We start from the raw sequence: 18,002 nt of genomic DNA on the forward strand, positions 1-18,002 counted from the left end.
TCTATATCAGCCCTAACCTATTATATGTAAAGTGCTTTGAGCACTTAGGAAAAGAATACATTTCTAAGTCGTGTCACTATTATTTTCCATAGTCTCCTTGGGACCCTGAGTGCTTGCTCAGCAGAGAATGATAACCTAATACCAATTTGTATTTATTTAGCTTAAAAGTCAATAGAAGGACAGCATTTTTAAGCATTGCATTAAAAAAAGTTAGCGCATGTATTTACTGTAAGGGCCCCTCTAATTATTTAAGACTACTACTGTAACTGATATTAGAAGTTCAATATCTGTAAATTTTATTTCTTTTAAAGAATTAAATTATTTGAGGTAGGTATGTTGAAATGGCACCAACTTGTTTATTGTTTCATCTCATGTTGCAAAATTTGCACCATTCATCAATGGCAGGCTGTTTAATAAATGTCTTACAGCAGCCTTCCCCAACCTGGTGCCCTCCAGATGTTTTAAACTACAACATCAGCCCCAGCCTGCATGGCCAATAGTCAGAGATGATGGGAGTTGTAGTCCAAAAGATCTGGAGCGAACCAAGCTGGGGAAGGCTGTCTTATAGCATGTAACGAAGAGTAACAAGACAATGGAGTTTATTGGTAGGCTATGACTAAACCATAGCCTAAGAACTGCACAGATCTAGGGGTCACACAAGCCAGTCCCCAAGCAACAGAAGAATGATGGTTCTCAGAGTCACCAATGCATGAAGGTTTCAACACAAGAACTGCCAAAGAGCTAAATTTGCTTCCCACTACAGTGTACCATAGGTGAAATATCCATTTGAGACATTTGTATTATGTGTTTAAGTCAGGAGATGACTGAAATCAATCCATGCCCACAACTTGGTTATCTCAGAACAAACCAACAGGTGCAGGCACAGGAAGCAAGATGACCAGATACAGATGCTTACTTGGGACTAAGCCCCATTGAATTCACTGGGGAGACACATGGGATTGTACTGTTAAAAGTCCACTAGACCTACATTAAAAGATAAGCAAATTAAGAGCAGGAATTTTGGATTTCAACAATGTCAAGATATAAACTTTTGTCTAACTGATGTTTTGTGGAACAGAGGATTGCAAGCGTTGACTAGGTAGCCACCTATGAAGACATTGGGTCTTCATGGTCATCCTATGGAGCTTATTGGTGGGAGATTCAGGGCAGATAAAAAGTAGCACTTCTTCACAAAGTGCATAGTTAAAGCTATAGAATTTGCTACCATAAGATATAATGAGGGCCACCAATCTGGATGGCTTTAAGAGGGAATTAGACAAACCCATAGAGGATGAGGTCATCAATGGCGACTAGTCTTTATGCTACCTCCACTATCAGAGGCAGAATGTCTACATACACCAGTTGCTAATGGACACAAGTGGGAGCGTGCCGTTACACTCATACCATGCTTGTGGGCTTCTCACAGGCAGCTGGTTGCCCACTGTGTGAAGATAATGCTGGACTGGATGGACCCTTATGCCATTTCCCAGACTACCAGTTCTGTGAATTCCAGCATACCTTTGACCTCATGGGTGCAACAAGCATGTAAAATAGGACTCTCTTATCCTACATACTTTTCATTCTCTGTAGCTTTACAATTTGCCAATTTCCTTCGATGGAGCATTTTGTGTCTGTGTCATGGATAAGAGTTTGGGTGGGGAAAGGTGGATTTCAGTCTCTGCAAGGGCTGCAAGGGAGAGCTTGGGCAAGTCACTATCCTTCAGCCTAACTGTGACAAACAAGGTCTTTGCAGGAATCTTTTGATGCTTCAGTTTGAAGAGAAAATTGGGTCCTTCAAGTGTATGGGGGAATATCTAGCAGCAGGAAAAAGTTAATATTTTTCTTTTCAAATAGCTCAGTGGGTGCTTTGCATGCAGGACGTCCCAGTTTCAATCCATGGCATCTCCTGGTAAGAATAAGAAAGACCCCTGACTGAAAGTCTAGAGAGCTGTTGCCAGTCAGTGCCAACAATACTGAGCTTGATAAAGGTCTGACTCAGTAGAAGGCATTTTCCAGTGTTCTTTACACAGACACATACTTAAAAAAAAATAGAAGAACTCAAGCTTTAGTCTCATCCCATCATATGCAAGTCTCTAAACTTGATCTTAACCTCAAGATGTGAAAAATAGCCTGCAATAAATCTCAGAGCATGCTAAATTCTTGGCACTGCAGTCCATTATTTGGTCCAAAAATAGGCACTGATTTGAAGAGACAATGGACGAGACGCACACCTGCCCTGTGGCCAGCAGGCCTGGAACTGTTTTGCTCTGCCTTCCAAGCAAGAGCTAATTTCCTTCCCTGTCACCCATTTGAATCCCAACTGAGAAATCAACCTCAGTACTCATCCTTAACATGGAAACAGGACACATCGTTATTCATTTTCCGGCAGGAGGCCTATAGATCTTTTCCTCTCCCCTTCCTTTAAAAAAGAGCGAGAGCGAGAGAAAGAGGGTGGGGGCAAGGTTCAATTCCAAAGAGAAAGGGGATCTAGCCGTTGTTTGTGCCATCAAGTTCTTCAGGAATTTTTAGCAGCCAATCTCATAGTTTTGTCCCTCAGGAAGAGTGAAAGTTCCAACAACACGGGCATCTCAGTCATTTGTCATAGCGGATGGTGCTTAGATTCTTCCCAAAGTGCTAGTTTTTTCGTAGTGAGCAGCTGGGCCGCTCCACTTAAGAGCATCAGGAAAATAGTGAAGGACATCACAAGGACGTAATGGCTGATGCTGCAACAAATAGAAAATTATGGATCAGAAAGGAACAGATGATAAAATCAACAAGTCTAGAGAAGGCTAAGGTTACTGGTAAAATTTACTGGTAAGATATACAATCTTGGTTCCTACCCATAAACAAGCAGGTTCAGTCGTCGGTATCCATTTATTAATTATGTTAAGCTCTGGCAATAGCGATGCAGACAACAACAACAGATAGAATAGAAAAGGCATAGATGAGCATGCAGGTTGTAATGGATCTGAAAGGTTGATAAGGTATTTCAGGACTGCTTGGAATATCATGGTTATCCAAAACACTATGTTCACATGTCTGCTATTGGGTTTACTACATGGAGGGCTTGAGCCTTAGTAGTCCATGGGCTGTGAGTCAATGCACACAGACCTTCTGGAGGCTGCCACATGCTGAAATAGACTCTTGGGATGCATTCCTTTATTTTCCATTATTATGGCTTAATTGATGAAGCCCAAAACCCTTTAAAAACACATACAACATTGTGTCAGAATTACAGAGTGAATTTGCGTCAGAACAGGGTCATAGACACTACCATGTCAACGGGATTGTGTGCATAGTTTACATCATACAACCTTGCAAACAAGAGATGAACTAGATAATTACAGAAAGGTAGTGCTGATAACCAAGGTTGGGAGCTTCAAGAAGGTATCGTGCTTTCCCAACAAAGCATGAGATGGATCTGGTTTTATAAAATAATAATAATCAGACCCTCATGTTGCTGAGCTTTAGCCACTAGAAATAGAGGAAAAAAACATCATGAAAAGGTAGCCATAATTACGCCTAATTGACATTGTTGAGATAGTTCGGTGGCAACTGATTCATTCCTATTAATGGGGCTACCAGCATTAGACAATTATAGGAAGAGACATTTTGGGGAAGAAGTTTGTTATCTTTCCCAAAATGTCTGTTCCTATAACGAGTAGTTGTTGCATATTAAAACAAAATAATCATGCATTTAAAAGCAATTGTGCCTTTCCCTTTGGAATCCAGAACCAATTGGAACAACTTGTTTTTCATGAGGATTTCAGCCTCCCCACTCCCTGACAATATTTGTTATATGCATATCTTACTGTTAAATGGGGCAGTGTTCTCTCACTCAGAATATTGATCAGGTTGACATCTGCTTAGCTTCAAGGGAGGGATATTGAAAACTACCTGCCTGTTGCTGATATACAGATGTCTTAACCTTCAGGTAATCTACCTTCCCACTTGAAGGACACAGTGTTTTTTTCCCCCCAGGACAGCAAAGTTCAAAATCTGAATTGGTTTAACAGGAGGGATACTCAGCTAACATGTGGGAGTTTAATGCTGTAGAACAGCCTCCCCAAACTTGACACCCTCCAGATGTGTTGTGTTGAACTCAAACTTCCATCATTCCAATCCAGCTGGTTGGGGATGATGGGAGTTGCAATCCAACACGTCTGAGGGATACCATGGTTGGGTGAGGCCGATCTGGAACTCCTGCCTGAAGGTCTATATGTTTGAAATTCTATTGGCACGTAAGATCCTAATGTAAGATCTCCAGGCTGGGACCACAACCACACAGGGGCCAAATCTACACCAAGCAGGATATTGCACTATGAAAGCAGTATATAAAAGGCAGGAGCCACACCAAGCAGGATATAGTAGTAAGATGGTATGTGTCAATAGGCCCCAATAGTTGTCAGTACACTTCAATACCACTATAAAGTAGTAGTGTGGCTCCTGCCTTTTATATACTGCTTTCATACCACTTTCACAGTGGAATATCCTGCTTGGTGTAGATTAGGCCAAGGTCTAGCATTCCATTTGTGGCAAAAGCATGGTTCCTTCAGAGTAGAGAATCGCGGACTCTTCAAGTGAAGAAGCTGGGATAACTGACTAGGATGAAACAAGAATATTAATCTCAAGATATTAGCTAACAGGATGGCCTGACAGTTCCAACAATCAAAGTCCACCAAAATGCCCCACCTTGATGGCCTCATAAGACTAGAGTGCCTCCAAGCCAGCAACAAATAGATTGTACGTCAAGCAATGAAAATAGAAGCACTTGCTAAGAGAGGGAATGGGAACATTTTCAGTGATGTAAAATCAGCTACATTGCTCTTTAAAATAGCCAAGGACCCCCCACCCCCTGTTCCAGCTATACAGAAATGGCACATTCAAGTACTTATTGTTGCTGCCGCCGCCGCCACTCCACTTCCATAGAGAAGGTGCAAGTTCAGAAACTGATAATATTCAATCTGGCTTGCCAAAGTGCAGAAGGCATTGCTGTTCAGCAGCCTGGACAGCACCCTTTGGACTCTGCAGTTCACAGGAACGCTTGTAGTAAACTGATAACATGAGCCTCTCTTGGGAGGGGAAAAAAAACTAATCTTGCAACCCAGCTGCTTAGGCTGAACTCTTTTTCCCCCCTGCACTTCAGGATGGCTTAAAAGAGAATAAAATTGCTGCTGAGCTTTTCTCGAACGCTTTTGAGAAAGTTTCATACTAACAGCCTACATCCTAGCCTTTCTTGCCTCCCCAAAGTACAAGCTGCTGGCGAGGGATAAAGCATGGCTTTCCACATTTACAAAACAAGTGTTGCTGTTGTTGTTTTTCAAAAAAAAAATACACAGATCCTTCGATGAATATTCTAATTTGTGCTTTAATCCTTTGAGAACTTGGATGAAATTTTAATTACAATGAATAATTAAAAAGAGTTCATGACTTCATAGTTTGTTCGTTCATTCAGTGCAGAAGTTCAAACTGCACAGCCCTAGAGAATCTACACAGTCAGTGGAAACGGTCTATTGTCTTCAGTAGAATTTGGCTACATGCCAGGCACACAACTGAGACTCCAAATCCAATAGTCAACCCATCATTGACTGAGTTGATTCTCTGGTATTTACCTTGAAATATGTCCAGAATCAGCTCAGCACACAACCTAATAACCAAGGTGTATTATATTAAATATAATGTGCAACTCCACTTTTTCTCCCTTCTTCTACCTTATGCCTGGAACTTCTCCTAAAATGCCTGTGTGTCACCAGCTTTTTCTCTTCCATAAAATTTCCCTTTTTTGTGAAGCTTTTGGCACAACACCTTACTCTTCATCCCCTATTGAAACTAAAGCTAAACTTGTGTAACTGAATTGAATTATGCCCGTTTTCAGTTGACCTTCCCTTTGCATCTTCCTTTTATGCCTCGGCTGTGCTGAATTTTAGAATATAAGCGCCTTGGGTTCCCCCCCTTTTTGGGGGGGGCAATACTCAGTTTTGCTGATACCCACTGATGCGGCTAAACGAATTATTGAAACTATGAAGGCAGCTTTTTAATTGTACATGCAGTGTGCAAAATTGATTGCACGGACACCAAAGTTGCCTTGGAGAACTTGGTTCAGGAAAGCGATGTACTATGGATGGAAAATAGCTTTACCTAACTGCAAATTCAGAGAAAAGAGATAAGAAAAGGAAAACATGGACACAAAAATCCTGTCTGGACTGGCTAGTCACAAATAAAGGGTATACGATTATAAGGAGCTGCGATATACATAGACCATATTCAGAGTGCTAGTGCTCAGGGCTGCTTTTTGTGTGTGTTGTGTGTGTCCTCCAAAGAGATCATCTTCACATAAGAACAACAACAAAAAGAGTACCCTGTTAAATGAACAATGACATGAATCCGCTGTGGATAAATCAAATCCATAGCTAATGAATGTAGCAGTTGTCCAATCAGTGTCTTCACAGCCAGATAAACTACCATGCCTCCATTTATATGCAACTGCATACTTCCTTTTTCCCAAATGCACTCTCTCATTTGCTTTGTACTATGTAACCTGGAGTGCCCTGGCCACTCTTTCAACACCCCCACCACACACCATTTAGAGCAACCTGCAGAAAAAATGGGACTGAGACACTGCTGTAATCCTGTGTTTTGTTTTTAAGACCATGTTACTTAGGCCTACATTGGCTAAGGTTGAACACAGAGTAGGAAGTGCTACAGAAATGGCAGAAGTCACAGATGGTCCACAACTTAAATCAAAAACACATTAATCTGAACATCTTGCCAGGCTAGTTGTGGTAAGAAATTGTGGCATGGTTTTGTTTGTTGTTGTTATAAACATTATATGATGATCTTCCATGGATTCAAATATTGGGTTGAATCCAATGGTGTTATTCCACTGACAGAAGCAGTTCCACAGCAGAACCAGAGAGGCATCATTCCCCCTTCCCTTGAGAGTCCCATGTACCCTCAAAATCTGCTCCAGGGGCTGGGAAACCCCCAAAGCAGATTTTCAGACAGCATGGAAGGCTTTGTGGAAGGACAGAAGGAAGGAGAAAGTCCTGTTGCGCTTGTGGATTTATGCTTGCACAACTGATTCAACCCATTTAATTTATCAAACTGACTTTACGAAAAGAGAGGGCAATTACAGGAGAGGTGAGATGTCTTGGCCTTTACCTCACGTAAGTCTCTATCTTATCTGTGAGAAGATTCTAATTGCAATAGCTTTGTGAGACTCTTGTCTCTCGAAATGAAAGTACGTTTCCTCTTCTATTAGCTGTAATTTCAATTTGTTAACATCTATTTCTGCTAGCTCTCTTGTACCTGGACTAACAACTCAAGAGGAAGAGGACTATTTCGAATTCCATATCATTGCATTCCAGAAAGGGGACTGAGTTTGGGCCTATATGTGCAAAGCATATGTTCTACCACAGAGCTACAGCTGCTTAACAGCTTGGACAATGCACTCGCTTGCGTTAATTAAAGCTTACAAATGGAGCTGCTCATCAGGACAAAGGACACAGCATGACTTGGAGGCTGCTCATATTAAGTCAGGATTATGGCAGGAACATCAATGGAACAGGCTGGGATTTGAGGAAGCTGGTTAGTGTATCAATAAAGCACCTTCCTTAGACATTTTAATGCCTTCTGATTCCTGATGTGAATTCTTTCCACTCTTTCCTTTTGAACTAATCGTGCAGAGATGCACATGAGAAGAAGCCTATTTTGTTTTTTAAGAGTTTTAGATTTTTAAAGGCTTTTAGATTTAATTCACATGTAGCCAGACGTTTGAACTACATAGCCAGTCAGGGCACTAACTCTATTCTTGATTTCATCCTGAGAGGGCTCCTCCACCTCACCAAATAACGTGTGTGCCTTTGGCCTGGTTTGAGAAAGTCAAAGAAAGTTGGGTAGAGTGGTAATCACGCTGGCTGTGACTAATTAAGGGCCCTTTAAAGCATCACTAGTCCCGTGGGAGGCACTTGTCCATGGGTTGATTCTACAGGCTTAATGTAGAATCTTAAAGGCTTGCAACCGCATGTGAGTCCCATTCAGTGGGAAATACCTATATGGAGGCCCTTTACATTCTTCCAGAATTTCAAGCACCCCCACAGCATTAGTGCAACATTTTAAAGCCACCTTAAAATAGGATGACCATATGAAAAGGAGGACAGGGCTCCTGTATCTCTAACAGTTGCATAGAAAAGGGAATTACAGCAGGTGTTATTTGGATACATGAAGAACCGGGTGAAATTCCCTCTTCATCACCACAGTTAAAGCTGCAGGAGCTATACTAGACTAGAGTGACCAGATTTAAAAGAGGGCAGGGCACCTGCAGCTTTAACTGTTGTGATGAAGAGGAAATTTCACCAGGTTCTTCATATATACAAATGACACCTGCTGAAATTCCCTTTTCAATACAACTGTTAAAGATACAGGAGCCCTGTCCTCCTTTTCATATGGTCACCCTACATAAAAAGCCATAACTTCTTTATGTTTGGTGGGCCAAAATTCTCAAGATGCAGCTTTCACTTTTTTTCAGCTATCTTCCCATTATAAAGAAGACAAGCATCATAAAGCTATTTCCAGGACACCAATGGAAGATTTTTTGGAATTGCAATGCTACTGCCAGATGGCAAAGATATCATTCATGAAACAAGACTTTTATTTTTATAATTAATAATAATTTTTTAATATTTATGCACTGCCTTAGTTATATTAGATGATTTACCAAAGCAAAAGTCATCTCTGTTCAGGTATCTCACAGTTTAACTCACAAAAAGGACAGAAAGAAAAGGAGAAGAAGAAAAAGCAAATAAGAGGCAAGAATACATATGTATATCCAAAACAACTTGGGCGCACACATAGAAGAATGGGGAACTTCACAAGCCATGCACACTGCCAAGAATAATATTTAATATTAAATAAATTATTCCAATATGAATGAAAGAACAAAAACATTTAAGTCACCAGAAGAAGAAGAAAACAATGTGGTTTAAGGAACTATTCTTAAACAGGGAAGTGAGAAAGCGTGTGCGATACTCCTGGGAACAGCGTTTCAGCTTGCCAACTGGCCAGACTTTTGTTCCCTTGACTAGTTGCCATAGCAGGAGACTGTCAAGCCAGGGGCAAAACAAAAGTGTTTGGGGGTTGTGTGCTGTTAACTCAGATGTGCACACTTAGAAAATATGGGTCAGTTCCACATCTTTTATGTAGTGTCCTGAGCAAGTGAGATTATTAAAAGAAGCGTCATGAGGCACCTTCTTCCACTGTGCAACCTCTGTATGAATGTTTGCTCTGACGGTCTCCCTTTAGCCAAACCAGTCAATTCAAGGCCAAGCTTCAGGGCCAAACCCTCAAATGACCATGGTCTGTTCTTGACCTAGGTCGCTTTTCAGCTGTGTCAGTTAGGGCTGGCTGAGGTAAATAGTCCCACTTTCCATTTCCAGGCTTGGCAATCCCCAAGTTATGTGAGTCCCATGTGGGTCCCATTCCTGAGGGTGCTACTAATCTTCCTCAAATGGGGAGGGCTGAGTTTGCAGGTCTTTTGAAATGTAACTTTAATATAGCCCACAAGTCAGCCAGCCCGTCTGCAACAACTTCTGTTCCATGTGCTGGCTTTCTGTCTATCACTCATTGCTGAAAAGCAGGGAAATAAATCAGCCCTAATGCCAAAACCAAGTGGGGAGGGGACGAGCCCATTCTGCCTCTGTTGTAACTCTGAAGGCACTGGATTCTTGCCTGAAAATATTTCCACCAATGGTTCTATTTTCTCAGGCTATACTTCTACAACAGCCCCTGTATACGATGGGAAAAGTTGTGCCTATGGAAATTGGACCCCCGAGACAACTCCTGTAGAACAGCAATACTGCACCTTTGAGAGTAGCTCTGAAAAGAACATGAAGAGGGTTTTGTGCATTGAGTTGCACACAGTGACTTGTATCTAATAATATTATTCTGCTAGCGCAAAGCTTCTACCAGTTGTGGAAACTCTTGTTTTTATCGTTGAGCAAGTTTCTACAAGGGGTTGCATGATGCGTTGCACAAACCGCTAGCAGAAGGCCACCAACTCATATAATTTTTTCTGCTACCAGAACATTGGTATAACTCAGAACTAGCACAACTAGCACATGTAATGCCTAGTAATGAGTTACAAAATCCCTTGTGCAACAATTTGCAGAACAGCTTGTGCAGTGCTTTTTGGAGCAGCTTGTACAACCCGTTGTTCAACAGCTTGCGCAGCATCTTGTGCAACAGCTTGTACCACGGTTTGCGCAAACTAAACAGAATCAAAATATTGGATTTGACACATGGGCAAGGATAAAAAGAGGTTTCCCATGAGAAACAGAAGCTACGTGTTGGCAGAATGACGCCATTGGATACAACACAATGGTCCTATTCAGAAGACACCTTAAACCACATTGGTTAAGGCTTTTTTTTTTAACAAAAAACTTGATTTGAGTTGTCTTCTGAACCGGGCCAATGAATTTCTCATTTCCCCTTCTGGGGGTCTGGAGACAACTATACTCAGCAGTACATACATACATAAATAAATAAATAAACTCATTCTTCAATCTGTTTTTAAAAACCTTGCTTCAGGGGGTTGTTGTGAGGAAACAAGGGGTGAAACAAGTGTGCCGCCCTAAGCTCCTTAGAGAAAGGTTGAGATACAAATGCGACAGACTAACAGAACCTGGCTCCTTCACAGGGGAAAGGCTCTCTGTGCTGAGTGCCTCTGAGCCACGTGCAGATTGCCAGAATGATTTTAAAAAAAGAAAGCAACTCTTGGCTTAAGGGCATTCCACTTCTGTGGATAAGGAACAGAAAAGGCAATCCAAGGCCTGGTAAGAAGAAAAGAGTGAGAAAAGCAAAGAGGCCAAGCCACAGCATTGAGATTGAAAACGACAAGTTCAAAAGGACTATAACAGTCAAGGCTTTAGAACAGGAGTTAGGCAACTGTTTTGGGCTATGGGCAATTTGGCATTTCGTGGTACTGTCATGGGCTCCACCACAAAAGAAAGCTACCATGGGAGGCATAGCAAAGGATAAGCAACCTGCCCAAAAGGGTGAATACAAGACAGGTAGAGCCTCAACTCCAACACAGAGAACAACTCCTCCACCAATAGAAACCTATTTCACATCAATATATTACATTAATGGAAATGAGAAATGTACAATACAGTGGCCTAGCAGAAAAACAGAAACACATTTCTCTATAACTCCACCTTGAAACACACCGTGAAATAGCTCCGTAAGACATGGACTATGTGTGTGTACCTGATTTGATGGCACCTGAGAGTGAAACACACAAACAGGAGTCCTTTGAAAAGCACGGCATTTGCAGGGGCGGGAGGAGATTTGAATGTTCTACCAGTTGCGGGATGGCTCATTCACACATGTGATTCCCCACTTCATGCTGAAGTCATCAAAGGATGAAGACAGCATGTGTGAACCAGACCTAAGGCATTTAGAAAGGATTGGTGCGGAGACCATCGTCGGTACTGTGCCGGACTCATTCCTCCCTTATACGCTGCGCTAGATTTAGCTAAGCAGAAGAATGCTCAGCAAAAATGCTGTGGAGGGAAAGAAATCATGCTACAAATAGAATGCAATTAAAAGCAATTCCTACTCCATTTGTTATCACATAATGGCAGCCTGCCAATATATCTGAGGCTATCAGCAACCAGTACTGCAATGCCTGCAGGCAGCTCTGCTTGGAAAATTAGTTTTCATGCCGGAGTAGCATTGTAATTTTAAAAGGAAACAAAAAGCCATGCTTCCTGAACAAAAAGGCAGTATCTAGTTATAACAGCTTGGGTTGATGTCCTTACACCATTACGTTGTACATCGGACCAAGTCCACGGTTACAATAATATCTAATATATGACTCCTTCATCTCAGGTGAAGGTCAGTAAGAATGTATATAAATCAGGGGAACTGGTGGAAAGACAGGAATATGGGATGGGGAGACATTGAATGAATATATGAGAGGATTTGGGAACAGACACACGGCACGTACGTAGAAGTGCAGTTTACACGTTCAGAAAAACCATTTGGTAAAGCTGTCCTAGGTATATACTACTGGTGGGAGATAGTATATTTGAATACTTCTCCACATAAAAACTTTGCTGTATATAAAAACAGACACATCGCACAGAAAAGTAAGTTCCCCCTGAACTGCTAGTTTTCCAGAGGCAGGAATTATTTTACAAAGGCTCTTGGTCAAGCATGCCATTCCCCACCTGCCTTATAAAATGGGCTTTAGGCTTACAAGGACTGTAGAGTATACTTTTCAGAAGGGGTAGATCACCCCAAACTTCAGGATGAGCTTAGGGTCAGGACTCAGGCAGAATCAGAGACATCCATAAGAAATGGAGAGTGGAACCAAGGTAAATTCAGAGACAACACAGAGATAAAGGTAGGAAGGAAAGGATTGCTTTGGGGTGGGGTCACTGGGACCACTGCCCAAAAATCATTGATAGGCAGCAGAAATTACTTTTGACCTTTGCAGTATATATCAGAAACATATAAGCCACATGAGTGACAGATATAGATATGTATATCTCCTGCTAAACAGAAAAACTATCACTCAACTGGTAGAAGAAACAGTAGTGGCTAGGATGGGATTCTTTAGATTGTTTTCCTATTTCAGCCCAGAAGTATAGCCAAGCATCGAGACTCTGTGTAAACACTGTAGCCGAAGCCTTCACATGGAGGTGACCTCTACTCTGTAAAATGGTGTGTTTTAAAGCCCAAGAGCCAGTTTAGAAAGAGTTCCCATGGGTGCGGGTGTTTACACCAAAGATTGTCTGCTGATGCGGGGAAGGTGATTCATGTATCACTAAAAGGTGATAAATGAATGCCCTAAACATGACATTTTATAATTTATAGGTATTTTCAGCCTCCGGGAAGACAGGGCTTCAGAGTGATTACTCACATAATGATGATAAGCGGTGAGAAAGCTCTTGCATGCCACGGCAGCCACTGCCACGGCTGAAACTTTAGAGCGGAGGTGCAGAACCTCTTTCAGCCCGGGGACTGAATTCCATTTCGGAGAAACTCTTGGGGCCCACAATCCAATAGTGAGGGGAAGGATTAGGGTTCAAAACCAAAAACATTGCCCTATTGTAGCTTAAAGCTCTTGCTGCCAGTATGTACACCTTAGAAGAGGCATTTCAAACTTTTATCATGGGCAGAAAACTGCACAAAAGCTGAGAAACCACCTGACGACCAGTGACTGCAGGGAAGGGACTGGGGCCAGAGGAAGAGGGCCTGGCTTTCTGGAGAGTCCTGCTGGACCAGGCTGGCATCCCCATAAGACCAGATGTGGCGCTTGGGGCTGAGGTTCTGTGTCCAACTGTCCATGCTTTAGAGGGACCCTTTCAAATTCAAGTGACTCCTTGAAAGAAAGTTACCAATATCAGGAATCTGGAAGCAGCATGGCAGGGCTGTGTGTTCCTTGCATGTATATATAAACTGTACATAAACTTTTCCAAATGGCTCCAAGTGTTTAGTTGTAATTTGTGAAAGCTCTTCCATAATTTACAATTAAGCTGTCTCAAAGCATCATCATCATCTAAATACTGGGAGGCGATCCAGTGCCCTCCAGATGTTTTGGACTACAACTCCCATAAACTCCAGCCAGCATGGCCAATGGTCAGGGATTATGGGAGTTTATTGATTAATTGGTTTGATTCATATCCTGCACTTCTTCACACACATATTTATTCATTACAGTTCTACACTGACCAATAGCTGGTGGTTCAAAAAACTGAGAACCATAAAATACAACAATATAAGAAAACGTAATAGAAAACTGTTAAAAGTTTAAACCAAAGTAAAAGCAAACAGCAGTGTAAAGGTTAAAAAAAAACTTTTTTTAAAAAAAACTGAAGGTCTAAAATGCCTAGGAGGATGAAAAGATCTTCACTGCTGCTGAAAAGACTAAAGTACAGGAAAGGTGAACCTCTCTGGGGAGAGCATTCCACTACTTGGGTGCCACCACTGAAAAGGTCTCATTTGGTTGGGGCACAGAAGATGATAAATGGCAGTATCCAATGCTGTCACAGTGCTAGTGCTAATGATGTTGTGCTAGCATAAACCAATGCTAGTGCATCAGCAGCAGCACTCGCTAGGCAAAGGGAAAAAGCAGTGATTTGCTACCAAATTTCGACAGCGCAGTAACAAACCGCTGCTTTTCCCTAGCAAGTGTAACAACATTGCACTAGTGTTGCTTTATGCTAGTGCAACGTAATTAGACTGAGTGCTGTGACAGCACTGGATACTGCCCAAAGAGCCCAGGGCAGTTAACCACCTTTATAAAAAAACAACATTAAACAACACATAAAAACAACATTAAAAGCGTGACTCTAAAATCACAAATACATAATAAAATACAATAAAACCACCAACACAATCAATCAATCAAATATGCTGCGGTCCTAAACAACCAGAGGGCAAGAGTTTGCCTACCTCGATCGACTGTAATAAATTGGATATGCTGGCTGAGAAGTTTTGGTGAAACCTACAATCCTAAGGGATGTGGTGATGGAAGATCAGCCGGCTTTCGTCATCGGGAGCTCACATTGCTCACTGCGTTTGAAGACCCTGGGCTACTCAGCAGACAGGCAAGCGCCAACTCCTGCCATTCCCACTAGGGCACTCTTTGTAACATCACTTCTTGCCCTTCCCATGTGGCAGGGCTTGGCACCTAGTAAAGACTAAGAGCGTTATCAGACGAGTGTTTTATAGCATGCTCATTACTGGCCACTCATGGACGTTCGCAGGTCTTTTTGATGACGCCCCCTGCCCATCCCCTGCACCTCCTGCTCTTTTCCGTCAAAAAATAAGACCCAGAAAATCCCCCCTTTTTTTACTATAACAAAATATGTCGCCGTTTCCTGCTGTGCAAAGGAGAAGCTGGGTGATAAAATCGCCCACTGAATAGGCTACGTGGTTATTGCTTGATTCCTCTTTCTTGCCTGTGTGAAGAAAGAGAAAGCTGTTCGTCCCTACTGTGGGACAGAAGCAGGAGGCAAAGCGACGGTAGGGAAGCGTGTTAAGATGGAAGACTTAAATCCTGCTCTCAGGAGCTCTTTCTCGACATTATCCTGGCTGCAAACCCATCTGACACTCTGCGTTATCTCTATTAGGACAGTAGTGGACTTTATTTGCCCTTTAAAGAGCACTCACCATTTATGGGTGGTACATGCAAATTCTGGCTTACTGCTTGCTTGTCTCTGTATCTACAGAGAGTAAGATTTCCGGTTAAGCCAGAACCAAGTCTGCAACCCTAGCAAACATTTTTAACATTGCCACCTAGCAAGTTCAGTCACAGGATGTAGCTCTTACACAGTGAATTAAATTCATCTAGGACAGAGCTACAGGGCTGCTGCTGCTAATAGCAGGCTTGGCACTGAGTTCTCTTCCCCCCACTCCATCCCACTATGATGTGCAGAAAGACTTATTCGTGTTGTGAAATCAGCACTCTGTCCATGCTCAATATCACCTATCGAGGCTAGTAGAATGGGGAAATGCACTACATGGAGATGTCAAGAGACAGACATGATTTACTTGTCTGTCTCCTGTGAGCCCGTGTGGTGTCATGGTTAGCATGTTGATCTAGGACTAGAGAGACCAGAGTTCTAATCCCCACATGGCCATGAAGCTCATTGGGTGACTTCGGGACAGGCACTGACTCTCAGCCTAACCTACCTGGCAAGGTTGTTGTTGTGAGGAGGATCACGTACACTGCTTTGGGCTCCTTGGAGGAAAGGCTTGAATATACATGTAACAAACAAACACTACACATTACAGAGGGAGAAATATCACTAGGAGGCTAACTTTTCACTACCGGCTCCATTTTTACTGTGATATGAAGCTCTGTCCCTGTATCTGAAGAGGTAGGGTGAAGATTTATTGCTTACAGGAAAAGAACCAACATCAGCTTGGCCATTTACCAAGTACCATGCAACTAGGATGGGTAACAAGGTATGCTATTACTTAATATCCTTGTCAACGAACTGTGAAAAGCAGAAAAATGGCAGTCCAATTAAATGTGCAAATACATTAGGGATGTAAATGCCACAAGAATACACTGAATAAAATAGTGTAAAGAAGTAATGAGATCATTAGCAGTTTTGGAAAATTCAATAGTCCAGAATATGATTACTGGATTTTTTCCTCCCATTAATAAGCACTGACCTTCTTTCAGTGCCCAAATAACAGAAGCTTTCCAAAATAATATCTAAATTTGGAACTATTTTCTGAAATGGCTTCAGGAATAAAATAATTCTACGACACCTTGTTTGTGAAAACTGGCCCACACTGTTGAAAAACTGTTTTGCAGTTGGTAGGCAGTTATAGGATGTGTGCCTAAATCATTGGCAACAGAGGAGCAACTCAAAAGGTGTTTGGGGAAGGTGCAGAATATGTATATGCCTAACTATTAACAACCCTGACATACTATCCTCCACCTCCTGGACCCAGTCAAATGACCACTGAAGATGCTAGTGCTGTGGATATGTCCTTCAGGATAAGGAACTCTGTCCTCCTGGGGCAAGTGGACAAGCCAATGTTGGACGAAGAAGATGCTGATGGATGTGGAGGAGAGGGGGAGATGCAATTGCAGAAGACACAATTCCATATTTATACTAGGGCTGTGCAGGGACCCCGATCTGCCTTGGAGGCCGGTTCAGAGCCCCCAAAGCATTCCCGATCCACCTCGGGGCTGCTTCAGGGGTTGCCCGACTCGCCTCGACGCCAAAGCCAAGGTGAGATTTGGGCTCTCTGAGGCAACTCTGACTTTCCTAGGTGCCTGCTGCGCAGCTGGCACCCAGAAAAGCCTCCATTTCCCCACTTACCTGCTCCTCCGCCACCTTTGCCAGCTTCCGTCGCCGGCGACACAGGTAAAAATAACCAGGTAACGTGCGATTTTAAGATATCGCGAGGCCTCTGAGTTATTAGTCTCTCTATGGCCACTGTATTTTCTGGCCATAGAGGTACTAAATGGCGACAGAAGCCAGCAGAAGTGAGACGGAGGAGGAGGAGGCAGGTAAGGCCCGCCCACTGCTACTCTGAATTGGCCTGAGGCGACCCGAAGCTTCGGAGCCGATCGGCTTCGGGGCACCTCGGGTTGAGCCTGAACCATGCCTAGGCGGGCCGAATCAGCCTGCCTCAGCTTGGATTCAGTGCCTCGGCCTGAGGTGGTACACAGCCCTAATTTATGCTTATTTACTCAGACTAAAGCAGACATCACCCAACTCATCTTTTCTGGTTTTCCTTATCAGGAAAATCATCTCCCTGATACTTTGTGTTCATCCAGGACTAAAACAATGTCATGACATACCAAACTGCCCTTTGGTAACATTATTTAACCATTTACAAGTCTGAAGCTTCCAAACAGCTCAGAAAACTGCTCTCTATGAACTTTAAAAACAAAAACAAATAAATAAATAAAAATCAGGAGCTCTTTTATTCTGGGGGGGAAACACACACACACGTTTCGTCCAGTACTGTGGGGAAAAGTGGTGGGCCCATTAAGGCAATGACTGAAGGGGAATCATGAGGCGAAATGCTGAAGATGACCTGAGCTGAAGGCAAAGTGATTCACAGCCTTCCCTATCAATCACCCACTACGCAATTTAACAAGAGAAGAAACAAAAAGAACAAACAAACATAACTTACAATTATGAGTTTCTTAACTGACCCCAGAATAGTTGTTTTTAGATGGATATTGTCTGTTTTTGTTTGTATTTTATGCTTTTTATGGTTTTAAATTTTGTATATATCTTTTTAACGTTCAGTTTTTAACTTTTGTAACCCGCCCAGAGAGCTTCAGCTGTGGGGCAATATATAAATGTAATAAATAATAATAATTTATGGATAAAGAAGTGAAAATTCACTGAATGGCCCTGAAGCGTTTCCCTTGATTGGGCAGGAGGCAACAGACAGAATCTTCTTGATGAGCACTTTAAGAAACATTCTCATCTAAGCCAAATGAGGGGATCTGGGTGGCT

The 18,002-nt window shown here is 42.4% G+C and overlaps 1 protein-coding gene across 1 annotated transcript in view; it reads right to left on the reverse strand.

Moving 5' to 3' along the window:
- Positions 1–243: 243 nt before the first annotated feature.
- The window catches only part of PIGN (phosphatidylinositol glycan anchor biosynthesis class N), a 103,435-nt gene continuing 85,676 nt past the window's right edge, over positions 244–18,002 (reverse strand). The window contains exon 31 of the mRNA XM_063130267.1: positions 244–2,723. Within this exon, the coding sequence (XP_062986337.1) occupies positions 2,600–2,723 (124 nt within the window). The 3' untranslated portion in view covers positions 244–2,599. The remainder of the gene's footprint in view (positions 2,724–18,002) is intronic.

The sequence above is a fragment of the Elgaria multicarinata genome, chromosome 7 (genome assembly GCF_023053635.1).
Source record: "Elgaria multicarinata webbii isolate HBS135686 ecotype San Diego chromosome 7, rElgMul1.1.pri, whole genome shotgun sequence".
Taxonomy (NCBI): Eukaryota; Metazoa; Chordata; class Lepidosauria; order Squamata; family Anguidae; genus Elgaria; species Elgaria multicarinata.